Source organism: Corvus kubaryi, unplaced genomic scaffold (genome assembly GCF_017639235.1).
Source record: "Corvus kubaryi isolate FWS band 111438036 unplaced genomic scaffold, C.kubaryi_AGA036_p1.0 37385, whole genome shotgun sequence".
Classification (NCBI taxonomy): Eukaryota; Metazoa; Chordata; class Aves; order Passeriformes; family Corvidae; genus Corvus; species Corvus kubaryi.
Window position 1 is genome coordinate 15,435,297 of NW_024581127.1, and position 12,349 is coordinate 15,447,645.

The window sequence follows — 12,349 nt, forward strand, 5'->3', positions numbered from 1 at the left end:
AGTGAGGTGCGACAGCAGATTCAGCTCCAGAGTCATCTTCCAAGACTTGGGGGTGTGTTCAGCACAAAACTTCAGTGCCACCCATGAGGCTGTGGATCAAACTCCTCCTTTTCCTCCACACCAGTTTCTTGATTACCAAGTACCTCATAGCCACTCCTACCCTTTGAGACTGAAGGTAACAAGGACATTGTCACCAGTCTGGGATTGTGCTGCTCACCCAGATCGGGCCTGGGGGTTCTTCAGTCCTCACAGGGAGACCATTTTACTCCCACAGCAACACCAGATTATTCCATCTGAGAAGACCAGCATGTCACCTCTAGGACTGGCAGGAGCAGTCAATGTGCTCTTCAGATCTTTGTTGTTTCAGAAAGTCATTCTAAATAAATCTCAATGTCATTCTAAAATTTCCACTCAAGACTGCTACAGTTTCACCTGAATTAGATAGAATATTAATGGATTTTAAGTTCATTAATTCTAGTATTTTTCAACCTTCTGCTTGATTATCCTTATAATGCATTATTATCCATGAGAGTGGTGGCATTACTAAGTAGGCAACTATTTAAAAATCAATCTGAATGACTGGAAGAGATGCAAGTCAGTCAAAAAATCTTTATGCAACAGTAAAAAGTAATTAGCTCATAAATGCAAAACTTTGTGACACTGATTGAATAAAAGGATGGATGTACAAGCCTAAATGCTTTGCTACAAAAGACATGCAAACATCATGAGGAAAGCTTTTATGATAGCTTTTATCTATTTAATGTTGTAACGATCTCAAATAGTCTCAGATACAGCTGATATTAAAATAAATTTCCTCAAGATCCACAGTCTGACATGAATTAGTCAAATTGGCCATGAATCATGAAAAATACTTCTGAAAAAGAACCACCGTGTTAGGAGACCAGATGTAAACTTGATCTTTCCTGAGATTTATTTCAGTGAAAAAAAAAAATCTTTGCTTTATTGAATTCTTACAATAGATCCGTAAATAACAGAAGCATCTTCTGCATTAGTGTATTAATGGAAGTGTATATTTTACTTTTTTTATAGACTCAAAATTCGGTGCTGCATTAAATTTATTGGTGCTGTTAAGACTTCCTCACATATGAAATATTACCTCTGAATTAAAAAATGCTACAAAATTAATCAGCAAAACAGTTTTCTGCTAAAAACTTATCTCCAGAAAAAACTTACCCGTCTGTCAACGTTACCTCTTAAAGTGATGCATAAAATTATCAGATGATTTCAGAGTGACTGAAAATAATGGTACTATATGATAAAACTTACTTACAAGAGTAATTTTCAATTACCTGCACAGCAAAATTGAGGTCCTGAGAAATTAAGAGGTAGGTTTAAGCTTGCTGAAATAGCTCTTCCATCTGACAGAAGCATAACTTACATATGGGTGTGGGATGAGGCAATCCAGCTTGGGCTTCTGCAATACCTCCGCATCGGTTTTAGTTTCTCACTTCCCCAGCCTCTCATGATGCAGGTGAGAAAATGAGCCTAAGGAACAGGCAGTTCTGCTGAGCAAAAATCAACAGGTGTTACCCAGAAACTCTGGCCAATCTGTGGTGTTTCTGTGCAGGCCATGTGAACTGAGAAGAGCATCACTTTAGATGAAGAAAGTGGAGTTTTGAGTTTAGTCAGCAATCTGACTTGTGCCAAGACGGTGCAGTTTTGTTTAGAGAGCTCATGCCAGAACCACATCCCTCTCACAAAACCTTTTACTGTCCTGCCTGCCAGAGACGCAGCTCAGATTTCTTTTCATCTTAGAGAAGGCCGAAGTCTTATACAAAATGCAAGTGACTTTAGATCTTACATTTCCAAGAATCAGAGCATTCAACTTTCAAAGCACACCTAATCAAATGAAAATATTTAAAGGCAGCAAGAAGTAAGAGCAGCCAGCACCTTACCGGGAAAACGGCTCCCTGGGAACATACCCGTTTTTAAAGGCTGATCAGCACATTACACAACAGACCACCAGGAGTCAGTATTTAGACATTTATTTCAGATATGCAGTTTACACGCATATTATTGAGCAAAACCAAATTGCAAATATACAAATACTGTAACAAGCATTACCAAATAACATAACTGGCACTAGTGTTATAAGCTATTACTGAAACTGGTGAGGGTAAGTCATGGAAGAGGACTGTAGCTCATGGCATTCTTTTCATCCAACTAAACTTCCAGTAGCACCATAATGGCATGGCAATACATGAAACACAAGACAGAACATTGTTAACTGTTATTCTGAGATTCACAACTTTTTTTTCCATTTTAGTGAATTACTTAGCAAAAAAATGTTAACAGTGCAGGCGCTTTGGCCAACTTCAGCTTGTGTTCAGCTGTACATCTTCCATATGCAAAAGAAAAAGAAAAAAGCATATTTGGAGCCCATCTTTGCACTTGGGCAGTCATTGCACTGCACTTAAGATTCCGGGACTGAAGACAGGCATGTCTTGCAAAGAGATGTCAAGTCCACTGAAGCCTGAGTGAGTCTTTGGTAGGCCAATACCTCATTATTATATCTATGACAGTCATTTTATTCACTAGGATTTTCTTTTGTGATCCAAGGTGGCCAAAGAGGACATTCTGGAAAACATTACAGTAAAATCCTCAAACGACCAGGCACTTCAAACCCAGTCTTTTCTAAAGGCACCAAGAATGGATGGGGCACCAATTTTCCCCCTAATGAAAGGTGACTGCATCTGCTTGTCTACAATGCTTATAAATCACTGGATTGTTATTTTACAGTTTTTACACACTATATAGTAGCCTTATCTGCTGCATGATTGGTTGCATGAATTAATAGGTAACCCCACTGTTCTACACAGGTGATGTCTCCACTCCTATTAAGTACCAATTTCTTATGTTTTACAATTACATAAAAGCCATAACCCTGCTCAAAGTGTACACACATACAAACACTTCTGACACAGGCTACATCCATCTCAAGATATGCAGTTCATTCTACATGCATTCTAAATACAGTGTGTCCAGTTATGAAACAAAATTATCACTCTGAATATTCACTGTTGAAGTATGTTTGTATAGGTCTCTGCAGGTCTTCGCTTCCCTTAAATTTAAGAGTTCACACAAGAATGGTTTTAAGTCACTAATGCTCAGCTAACACCCTTTACCCCAAACCTCATATTTTCCAAGTGAACAGTGCAGGACATATTATTCATTTCAGCATTTAACATATTAAGAATTTACCAATTTTTATCTAAATACACCAAGTATATGCTTTCAAGCAAAGTTGTGGCAAAAATACAAAACATGGACATATTTGTACTGCTGTAATGCACTTGGTTAAAGCCTTCATGTCTCTTCACACAGGTTGAAGATGCATATGAAGTATTTTGCCTTATCAGACAAGTATATAGAAAATGAAGTTATATCAAAACCTTGCTTCTGCTGGTCACCTGAAACTTACAGAAGTCGCTTATGATTCAACCAGCTTTCAGACAGGGTTCTTTAGTGGCAAAGATATTTTTGCAGCACTTACAGATTTAAATTTCAGTCTGAATAGCAGTGCTTAATTCCACAGCATGTTGTGAGTGGTTGTTGTTTGTTTCTTTCAATGTTTCACCAACACCTAAATCTACGTCTGTCGAAGATCCATTATTAATGCTTTCCTCAGCAATGTAACTCAGCTGTGGAACATCAGTGCTTGGAGCTGTTGGAACAGGCACAGGGATTCCACTTGGCTGTGGAGAGTTTTCCAAGCGATCGTTTTCCACCTCTGGGAGAACACTGACTGTGGTAAAGCGAGTGTGATAGTCGCTGGAACCATGGCTACAGGAAGTTTTCATACTTTCCATATCTGAGCAACTGAACTCAGAGAAATGGCTGGAGTGCGAATCTGCTACCGATGGAATACTATCGCTCAGAGAGGGAGAGTCAAATTCACTGGAGTTTGTGCTTTGCTGTTCCAACAGCTGAGCATCCATGTCCTCTCTCGTCTCATTAATCTTCATGCTACTCTTCTTTCTCAGCTTACCTTTGCACTTCTTCCCCGCCGTGCTGTCCTTGGACCACTTGGTGGCGCCGGCTTTGCCTTCGGGCGGGCCGGAGCAGCCGGCGGAGCCGCGCCCGGCAGCGCTGCCGTCCTCCACGCTGCTGCTCCCGCTGTGGTGCCGGAACTTGGCTGGCTTGGATTCGATATCCACCTGCACTTCCAGGCTGTTGCCTTCCCTACAACAGGGGAGAATCCGTGAGTGTTAAGTGGCCATCGGAGGGCAGAACAAACTCTTGCTGCTTTCCAATATACCACAGTGAAAGCGAGAGGAATGTATCTTGTAAAGAGAAATATTTAACCACATAAACAGCCCAAAGGAAAACACAAAGTCTGAAAGACCAAACGCTTTACTGAGCTATAGCAATGGCATTCCTCTTTGGAAATAACCCTGGCAAAATGTAAGCAGTCACATGTAATTCCATTTGTAACAAAATCTGCTGTTCCAAAGTGTGATCTTGAATGTAGAACAGCTGAGGCATGCTTAGAATATCCTTTAGTAAGCAAGGCTTATAAATATTCCATTTTCACCATATTTCTCTTACCTGTCCAAAGGGATGTAGGAGTTCAGGATGGATCCTGCCATTGCTTTGGTACTGGCATTGTCACTAACTGTTCCCAAGCTAACTGTGCCAGATTCTCCGCTCAGACTGTATCGTTCTTTCTGCACATCTGCTTGTACTTCCAGTCTTTGAGAGAAAGAGAGAGAGTTACACATACTACAACAGTTAAAGCACACTAGCTGAAAATTAGTGTCACCTTGTAGATGGCAGTGAGTCAGTAATAGAGTTCCTGAGTCACTCCAGTACTGATGTGCTTAATTACTCTACTGACACATGTTCTCCATTCCCACTGTCAAAAATGACTACTTTTTGATTAAAACCAAGCAAACAGAAACACCTCAAAGCAAAACCAGATTAATTTCCTAAAGCCATTAACCAAAAGTTCTGGATTCTCTCCCTCCTGAGATTCACAAGGACAACTTCCAGGTTCAGCTACAGTTCTTTTGCAGATAGTACACTATACTCTAAAAACAGTAGAAACAATCAGAAGGGTACATAAATTCATGACATGATAGTTCCCATGTTTCCCCTGCTGCAAATTACTACTAATCAAATAAGAGGCAGAGAACTGTGTTCTGTATTCTGCTTTATATTGTATTGCTATCAACTGCAACAGGAATAATAGAAACATGAGCAATCTTAAGTTGGGCTCAGCAGATAAGCCAGAAATCAAATTACAAGCTTTTTTCCATATGTTTTGTTTATCTGTGTTCTGACAGTGAAATTGAAGTGGTTTTTTTTGTTTTTCACTCTCAGCTCTTTAAAGAAGAGGGTATGCATACCTCACTCAGCAGTCACAGCCTGAAACATCTGTCCCAGCATAGGGGAACTCTTGATACTATCCCACTGTCTTTATTCTCTATGGCCTGGACTGCGAAATTACTCAAACTGAGCAGTGTTGGCAGCTAATTTAAGGAGCAAATTCCATCCTGAATTCTACATGCTAACAATCCTTTGTACACACTCCCTTTCTCTTCAGGGTGCAGAAGAGCCAAGTACCAGAAAGGTCCAAATTCACAGAAGGCATTGAGCACGCGACAAGAAGCTGCCACCTTGGCAAGGCCAGGTGCTCATCTGCCTCCCCTCCTGCCTGAAGTCCATGTGGAATGCACACTCCACACAGGTGTTCTGAAGGCACAGCTTGGATGACAGAATGAGTCAGCAGTTCTGACTTTTGGGTGAGGTGCACCAGAGAACAAAACTGCATTAGACATGAGCTGCCTCCCTCTGGCTCCTGCCTACAGGCAGCTCTCCTGGGGAAGCAGGAGAACACGATCTCACACCCCACTTACCCTAAACAAAGTCTTGAGGATTGTGGTCAGGCAGGATCTCTTGAAAATCAGTAAGTTTGTCAGGGATGAACTGTTTATCTCCCAGAGACAGTTCCTTTTAATAGGAACCAGTATCACAAACCAAAAATGGGAAAACCGAGGAGGTGCACTTCCTGTGCCCAGGAGCAGAGCAGGACAGAGCAGGGTGGGAGCGCGCCCCTCACCTGTTGAAGCAGTTCACCATGGCGCTCCCCGAGAGGCTCCCCGTTATGCTGGCCCCAGCCAGGGCCATGGTGCTCGCTGTCTCGCTCAGGTTGTCCCGGATGGCTCCTATTCTGTCCATGTGGCTGCCGCTGGCGCTCAGGCTGCCCGTCAGCCCCCCAACACTCCCTTCCCCTATGCTGGGGTTGTGACGCGCCTCTGCCACCGAGGTGGTATCTGGGCAGAAACAAAGAAGGCTCGTCAGGTACAGAAGCTGCACTCAGCTGTTTCTAGAATGTGATCAGAGAAGCTGTTTCTGAAATTATGCTGAGAAGGATTTACAAAACATACTGTCACAAAAAGAGAACTTTGTCAAAAAAAACCCCAAAAAACCATAAACAACCCGAAATAATTTAAAAAGACACCTTTCTTGGAGCTGCTATAATGGTTATGCCTGACATCACATACTTAAGATAGCAAAAAATTAACCATGGATAGGATCGGAAACATGGAATCAAAGAATACAGAGAAACCCTATCACACAGGATAGTGCCACGTAATCAAAAAATTGGAGCATCAGACCCGTCTTTAGTTTGCCCTATTGAAAATAAAAAATGTAACCAGCTTCCATGAACCAGGATTCTGAAAGAGCAACAGTAATGCTACGTTAAAACTTTTACCTATGGAGAAGACTTCAGTCTGGCTTTGATTAAAGTGGGCAAGAAAAGCTTTAATACTTATATTATAGCCCAACACAAAGTGACACAGAGGAGCTATTATCATCTGAGAAGTTCAATTTCAGCAATGAGCAGAAGCAGCCTCAAATGCAAATAACTACTCTAGTATCTAAGATAGAAAATACAAGTCACAAAGCCCGTATTTATAGAAAATGGAACACTGAATTTTCTTACCTACAGCTGCATTTGTTCCACCAACATTTATATCATTTTCATCATCAAATTCTATCCTGACACCTTTTCCATTGCCAGCTGACACACCACAGCCTCCACTTCGGCAGAGGGAAATTGGAACAACTCCATACACATAAGCCAGCATAATAGGAACACCAATACCTACAGAGGGAAGTAGTCTTTCATTAAAAGTGACTTTTATTGTAGAGCCTTTCATAAAGGCAATTTCATTTTCCAAGATTACTTAATATTTGATTAATATCACACTTGAAACAGATAAGGAAGGAGCAAAATTAAGAAGTATTGGTAAATCACTACGGCGAAATGACAGGAAAGTACTTTCAGCAGGCAGAATGTCCTCTGTCAGCACTGGCAGGAAGAGAAGCTTAATGACTGATGAATTAATACTTTCAGTATGTCCATAACATACTTTACAAACAAAATTGAAGTACTTTCAATATTCACAAAAGCTCCACTGGGGGCTGTAATAATGTTCCACCTGAGAGGCAGAAATAGCAGAGATCTATTTCAAATGTTATTCAACTAAAAATATTAGTACCTCTACTGCTTTAATAAGGGGCTTCAATTTACATCCACTGAAGGCAGACATGGCTTTGCTATCAATTTAATAGGCCTTAACATTATTATTACTCTGGGATTTTTCAATATAAGATTTCCTTAAAAGTAAACAATTCTGCAGAGCAGGGTGGCAGGAATTAAGGGAAACCAGTTAAAGGTTCTGCAGACTAAAGCACACACAGATATACACACATCCAATCCCACCACTTCAAGTGGACTGTGAAAGTTAGTCCTTTGGCATACGAATTAAATCATCCTAGGGCTTTGCTGATGGAAGTATATAGAAAGTGCAAAAATGAGCAGACTGAAAAATGTCAAGTTGGCACATTCTGAAAAAGTCAGAAGAGAAGCAGACCTAATAGAAGGGCTCCTCTAATCTAAAAGAAGGGTTACAATTACATGAAGTCTTCACTAGAAATTTCTCCCATTCAAGGAGGAACTCCATATTCCTATGGTCATTATTCTGGAAACTACACAATGCCCTGAGACTGGAGGCCATGTGTTAATGGCAATGGGGCAAGAGCGAAACTCCACAAAATAAAACCTAACTGCTTTCCCTGAAAAGCCACATTTCATCTCTGTTCAGGAATAAGAAAACAGCTTGAGAGAAATGAAGTAAGACAGACCTATAAATACAACTATGAGACTTGGTGTCCCCACCACCTGTTTAGCAGGGATCTGACACCACAGCCACATGAGAAAAATGCAATGCAGACTGACACCAGTTTCATGGCTGGCATATCCTTGTTTGCACAGTGGTCCACCATTGATAACAGGCAGTTTAAAGCCACAGCCTCCTGGTCAGTTTGAACCATCACTTGCTAAAAGTGGCCCTGTCTTCCGGAGGTTACTCATTACTCTTTGAGCATTGATTCTGGCACAAGGGGGAACACTGCAGACAACACTGTGTGTACATGGGGATGATCCAGCTTAAAATGCAATGGTAGGTCTTAGTGTGAGTCAGATATCCTCAGCAGCTTACTGTGCAACTGTGAAGATGCCTGTGCTGCAACAAAGAAGCAAGGCAGTGTCAGACAAGTCCCCTCCTTTCAAAAAAAATCTGGGTTTACAGTGATCTTGAAATTACCTGGGAAGATGAGACAACTATTTTGTAACGAACAGCAAGATTTTCCTTAAATGCTATCCTCAACAATCACCATGAGAAAGAGTGTAATGCAATTCAAACTGACTCCTGGAGCAAAGCAAGTGTCAACTACTGCAATGCTAAGAGTAAGAGACTGTTTTTGTTCTGCATTGAGAAAAGTTTGATATGAAGTTATTAAAATATGAATAGACTCTGTGGCAACAGTTTTTTTCTTGGTCATTTAAAAAACCTTTAAATACTTCCATCTTAAAAGCCAGATGTGACAATGTGGAAACTTCAATTTTCAAGATAAAAATTACTTTTACTTCTTCAGGAAATGCTACATTAAAATCAAGTACTGTATTCTTCATTCTGCCACAATAAATGTATAACCTCAGACTCCTCCTTGTCTTGGTTCCCTCACCTATAAAAGGAAACTACAGCACCTATCTCACCTGTGTTATTCATGAGTGTTTATAGAGTTCTGGTTGCAAGGTGCTACCAAGACACAAAATAATAGTATTTGCTTACCTACAGTTACTGCAGCTACAACTGGAGAAACAATTACAGATAAGGTTACACCACCTGCTATAGCCAAGTTTCGCTTGTGCTTTGAAATGTCTTTGCCTTCGTATCGATTGTGAATCTTGAAAGAAGAAAAGAAAGGGGTTTTAGAGTATTATCAACATCAAGAATACATTGCTGCACAGATGAAAGAAGTGACATTATTATATTATATTATATTATATTATATATATTAGTTTGGAGCTGTATCCTGTTCTCTTCCAGAGAGACCACATTCTATGTCATGATTTCTTATCTCAAAGAAAATAAAATTTATACATATCCTAATTTTAGGCAACCTCTTACAAGTAAGAAATCCTCCCATCCAGCAATTAAGCATTTATTCTCAGCCTCAAGTTTGAAGAGCTAAGAAATTGAATGGCTTTGTTTAACCATTACTCCAGCTTACATGGCTGGGAGAAGTAGACAAAATTTCAGGATAAAAGAACTGCCACATGTGATCAAATTGACATTTCTTATTCCCAGTCATCTTTTCCCTGAACAGTATGGAGTTAAAACTTTCACGAATTACTAGATCTATGGAAACAGGTTGACATAACAGAGCTATCAGAGAGCCTTCACCAAACATAGCCTGGAAGGAGGGGAAAGCAAGAACTGTTGCTCCAGCACCCCCTCATGACAAGCTACTGAGATAGAAAATGTTTTTGCAAACCTGAGTCTGTTTACTGAGGAATCTGCTACCCAAACCTCTTACTGATGGTTTAAGTCTGCAATAACTCTGAAATGTGACTGAATTAAACTTCCCTGCCACAAACCCCACATGAACCTAAAAGGCCTTTAAAGAACATTGCTCTACAGAGATTTCCCACATTTTTGTGTTTCATTTACTCTCTTTAGGAACATGGTTTCTCAGAGGTATGCACTACATCTGTCATCATTCTTGGCTAAGATAGAATTACAAAGGAACAACAGGTATCTTAATGGCTGTCGCAAAGCCAAGTTAATCCTCACTCCATCTAAGGAAGAACACAAGAGATGAGTACCCAAAGAAGATAATGACAAAAAATGAGCTGGATGTCATGCTCTCTAAATTACCACGTTATTGAATGCTGTGCTTCCTAAAATATAATTTCAATTAGAGATTTGGAAGGGTTGTTCTCATTTTGGAATAAGTCTTTGTACTTGTTCAGGCAAGACAGGCAAGGAAAGGGCAGAGAAGGCACTGTGCAAAGAGAATCCATTTACTTGCTCTGAGGTACATTATACAGAGAGAAACATGGAGTGAGGGAGCACATGAATATTGAATATGCGTATGGATTAAAAAGGAAAAATTGAACGTGAACGCTCTCACAGTGTGAGTGTGTAAGAATTACAAACCCAGAAAGATTAGGTTTCATGGGGCTCTGAGCAATTAGCAGGATCACCTCAGGTGCTGAATTTTACTGTTATGGACAATTGTAACTCCCAAAACAAAAGGCATAATACAACAAACAGATATCCATAAAGGTTACTGGATTCCTTAAACACAAAGCAAAAAATAAAGAAATGGAAGGAAGAGGTTACAGAGTAGAAACTGATTTAAAACATCAAGATAAAAGGTTACACTGGTAGAAACTACTATGAAATAAGAGACTTCCAAATATTGACTAAATAATAAAGAAAAACCAAACAAAAATACTAGGCCAGAAGAGAGATTTATATAAACACAGAAACCTATTAGGTTACAAGACTTGTATGTATAAAACCAGAGCACTAGCACTTCCTCAAGGAAACTCTATCAAAGCACAAGCACAAACTCTTCCAATGCAAAGGACAGACAGAATGTTGAAAAAGAACAATGAAGCTTCCTTTACCAAAGCAGCAGCAGCATTAAGAAAATAGAAAGTAGGTCAGATTACTATGAATGGGTATAGAAGAACAGCATGAGGGTGTTAGGCCGAAATCAGAAAGGTTAAAATAGAAGAGACAAAAAGCAAGAGATATCAAAGTCAAGGAGAAATTATTCTTCAAGTACAGTGCTAGTAAGAGGAAAACCAAATTGGATCAATTTGCTGTTCAACAAAAATGAAAGACAGCCCGCAAATGAAACTGGAGACCTGTTCCTATTTCCTTTTTCCTTCAGTTGTCATTGAAGATCAATGGTGAGCCAGACAACTGGTGACAAAGAAGTAAGATCAGTACAAATGCAGCAGATTGGCGCGTACTTACATGAGCTGATCTGAAAAATATCTCAGCAGGCCCAATTTCAGAGTCACTAATAGTAATTTTTGAAAATTATTAGTAGATGTCTGAAAAAAAAATCCAGGAAAACTGGAAATGGTTAAATGGCAATTATAATCTTAAAAAGGGTACAATACAAACCAATAAGCTGAGGAAGTAAAAGACCACTGAACTGAACTTTGATTTTCTGAAAATTGGGAACTTGTAGACATCAAAGCAAATGAAGGAAACAAAAAGGTCACACTGATTTTTTTTTTTCCCCCGAGTAGAAATCATGCCAATTTAATTTTCTCCTGTAACAAGATAACTTAGCCTTGAGGATGGGGAGAAACAGATGTCACACACTGACTAATGAAATTCTTACATTCTTGTATGACAAACTCAAGCAGGTTATAATGGTCCAGACTGAAAAAATGGATGAGAGAAATCTACGAAGCTTCATGTGAAACTACAGAAAACATGTGAATAGTCATTAGGTTTTATAACTACCCAAATTGAGACTCTTCACTCCATACTTTTTCCAAGAGGTATGCCTTGGATCCGAGTATTGAACATTTTCATTAAAGTGGAAGATGGAAGGAGAAGAATATATGTGTTGAAATTCAGGCCAATACAATCTAGCATGGTTGCAAGAATGCCAGAATTCACTCCAATCATGAGAAGCTGAAAAAATGGTCTGAAATGACCAGACGCAGCTGAAATGGCAATGAGTTCAAGAACACCCTCAGGAGGAAGCCAATTGCTTGAATTACCAGTACAGTGGGAAAGGGTTTGCGTTTCAGTGCACACAAAATGCAAACAGCACGCTGTTGAAGAAGAGGTAACTGCTAGTTACTGGCACAGAATCACCCTCTCATTTAACTCAGCAGTAGTAATGCTGCAGCTTCACTGCTGTATTCAAACTGGACAAAAACAAAGGTGGCATGAACAACTACAAGGAAATCCAGAAGAAGAGAATCAGAAACCTAAAT

The 12,349-nt window shown here is 39.8% G+C and overlaps 1 protein-coding gene across 2 annotated transcripts in view; it reads right to left on the reverse strand.

Annotated features, from left to right (window-relative positions):
* Nucleotides 1-1,990: 1,990 nt before the first annotated feature.
* Nucleotides 1,991-12,349, reverse strand: part of RNF19A (ring finger protein 19A, RBR E3 ubiquitin protein ligase) — a 57,587-nt gene continuing 47,228 nt past the window's right edge. For both annotated transcript variants that reach the window (XM_042035920.1, XM_042035921.1), the window contains exons 7-11: nucleotides 9,165-9,279; nucleotides 6,971-7,132; nucleotides 6,083-6,296; nucleotides 4,570-4,713; nucleotides 1,991-4,203 (exon numbers count right to left, since the gene is read on the reverse strand). In XM_042035920.1, the coding sequence (XP_041891854.1) occupies nucleotides 3,519-4,203; nucleotides 4,570-4,713; nucleotides 6,083-6,296; nucleotides 6,971-7,132; nucleotides 9,165-9,279 (1,320 nt within the window). In that variant the 3' untranslated portion in view covers nucleotides 1,991-3,518. The remainder of the gene's footprint in view (nucleotides 4,204-4,569; nucleotides 4,714-6,082; nucleotides 6,297-6,970; nucleotides 7,133-9,164; nucleotides 9,280-12,349) is intronic.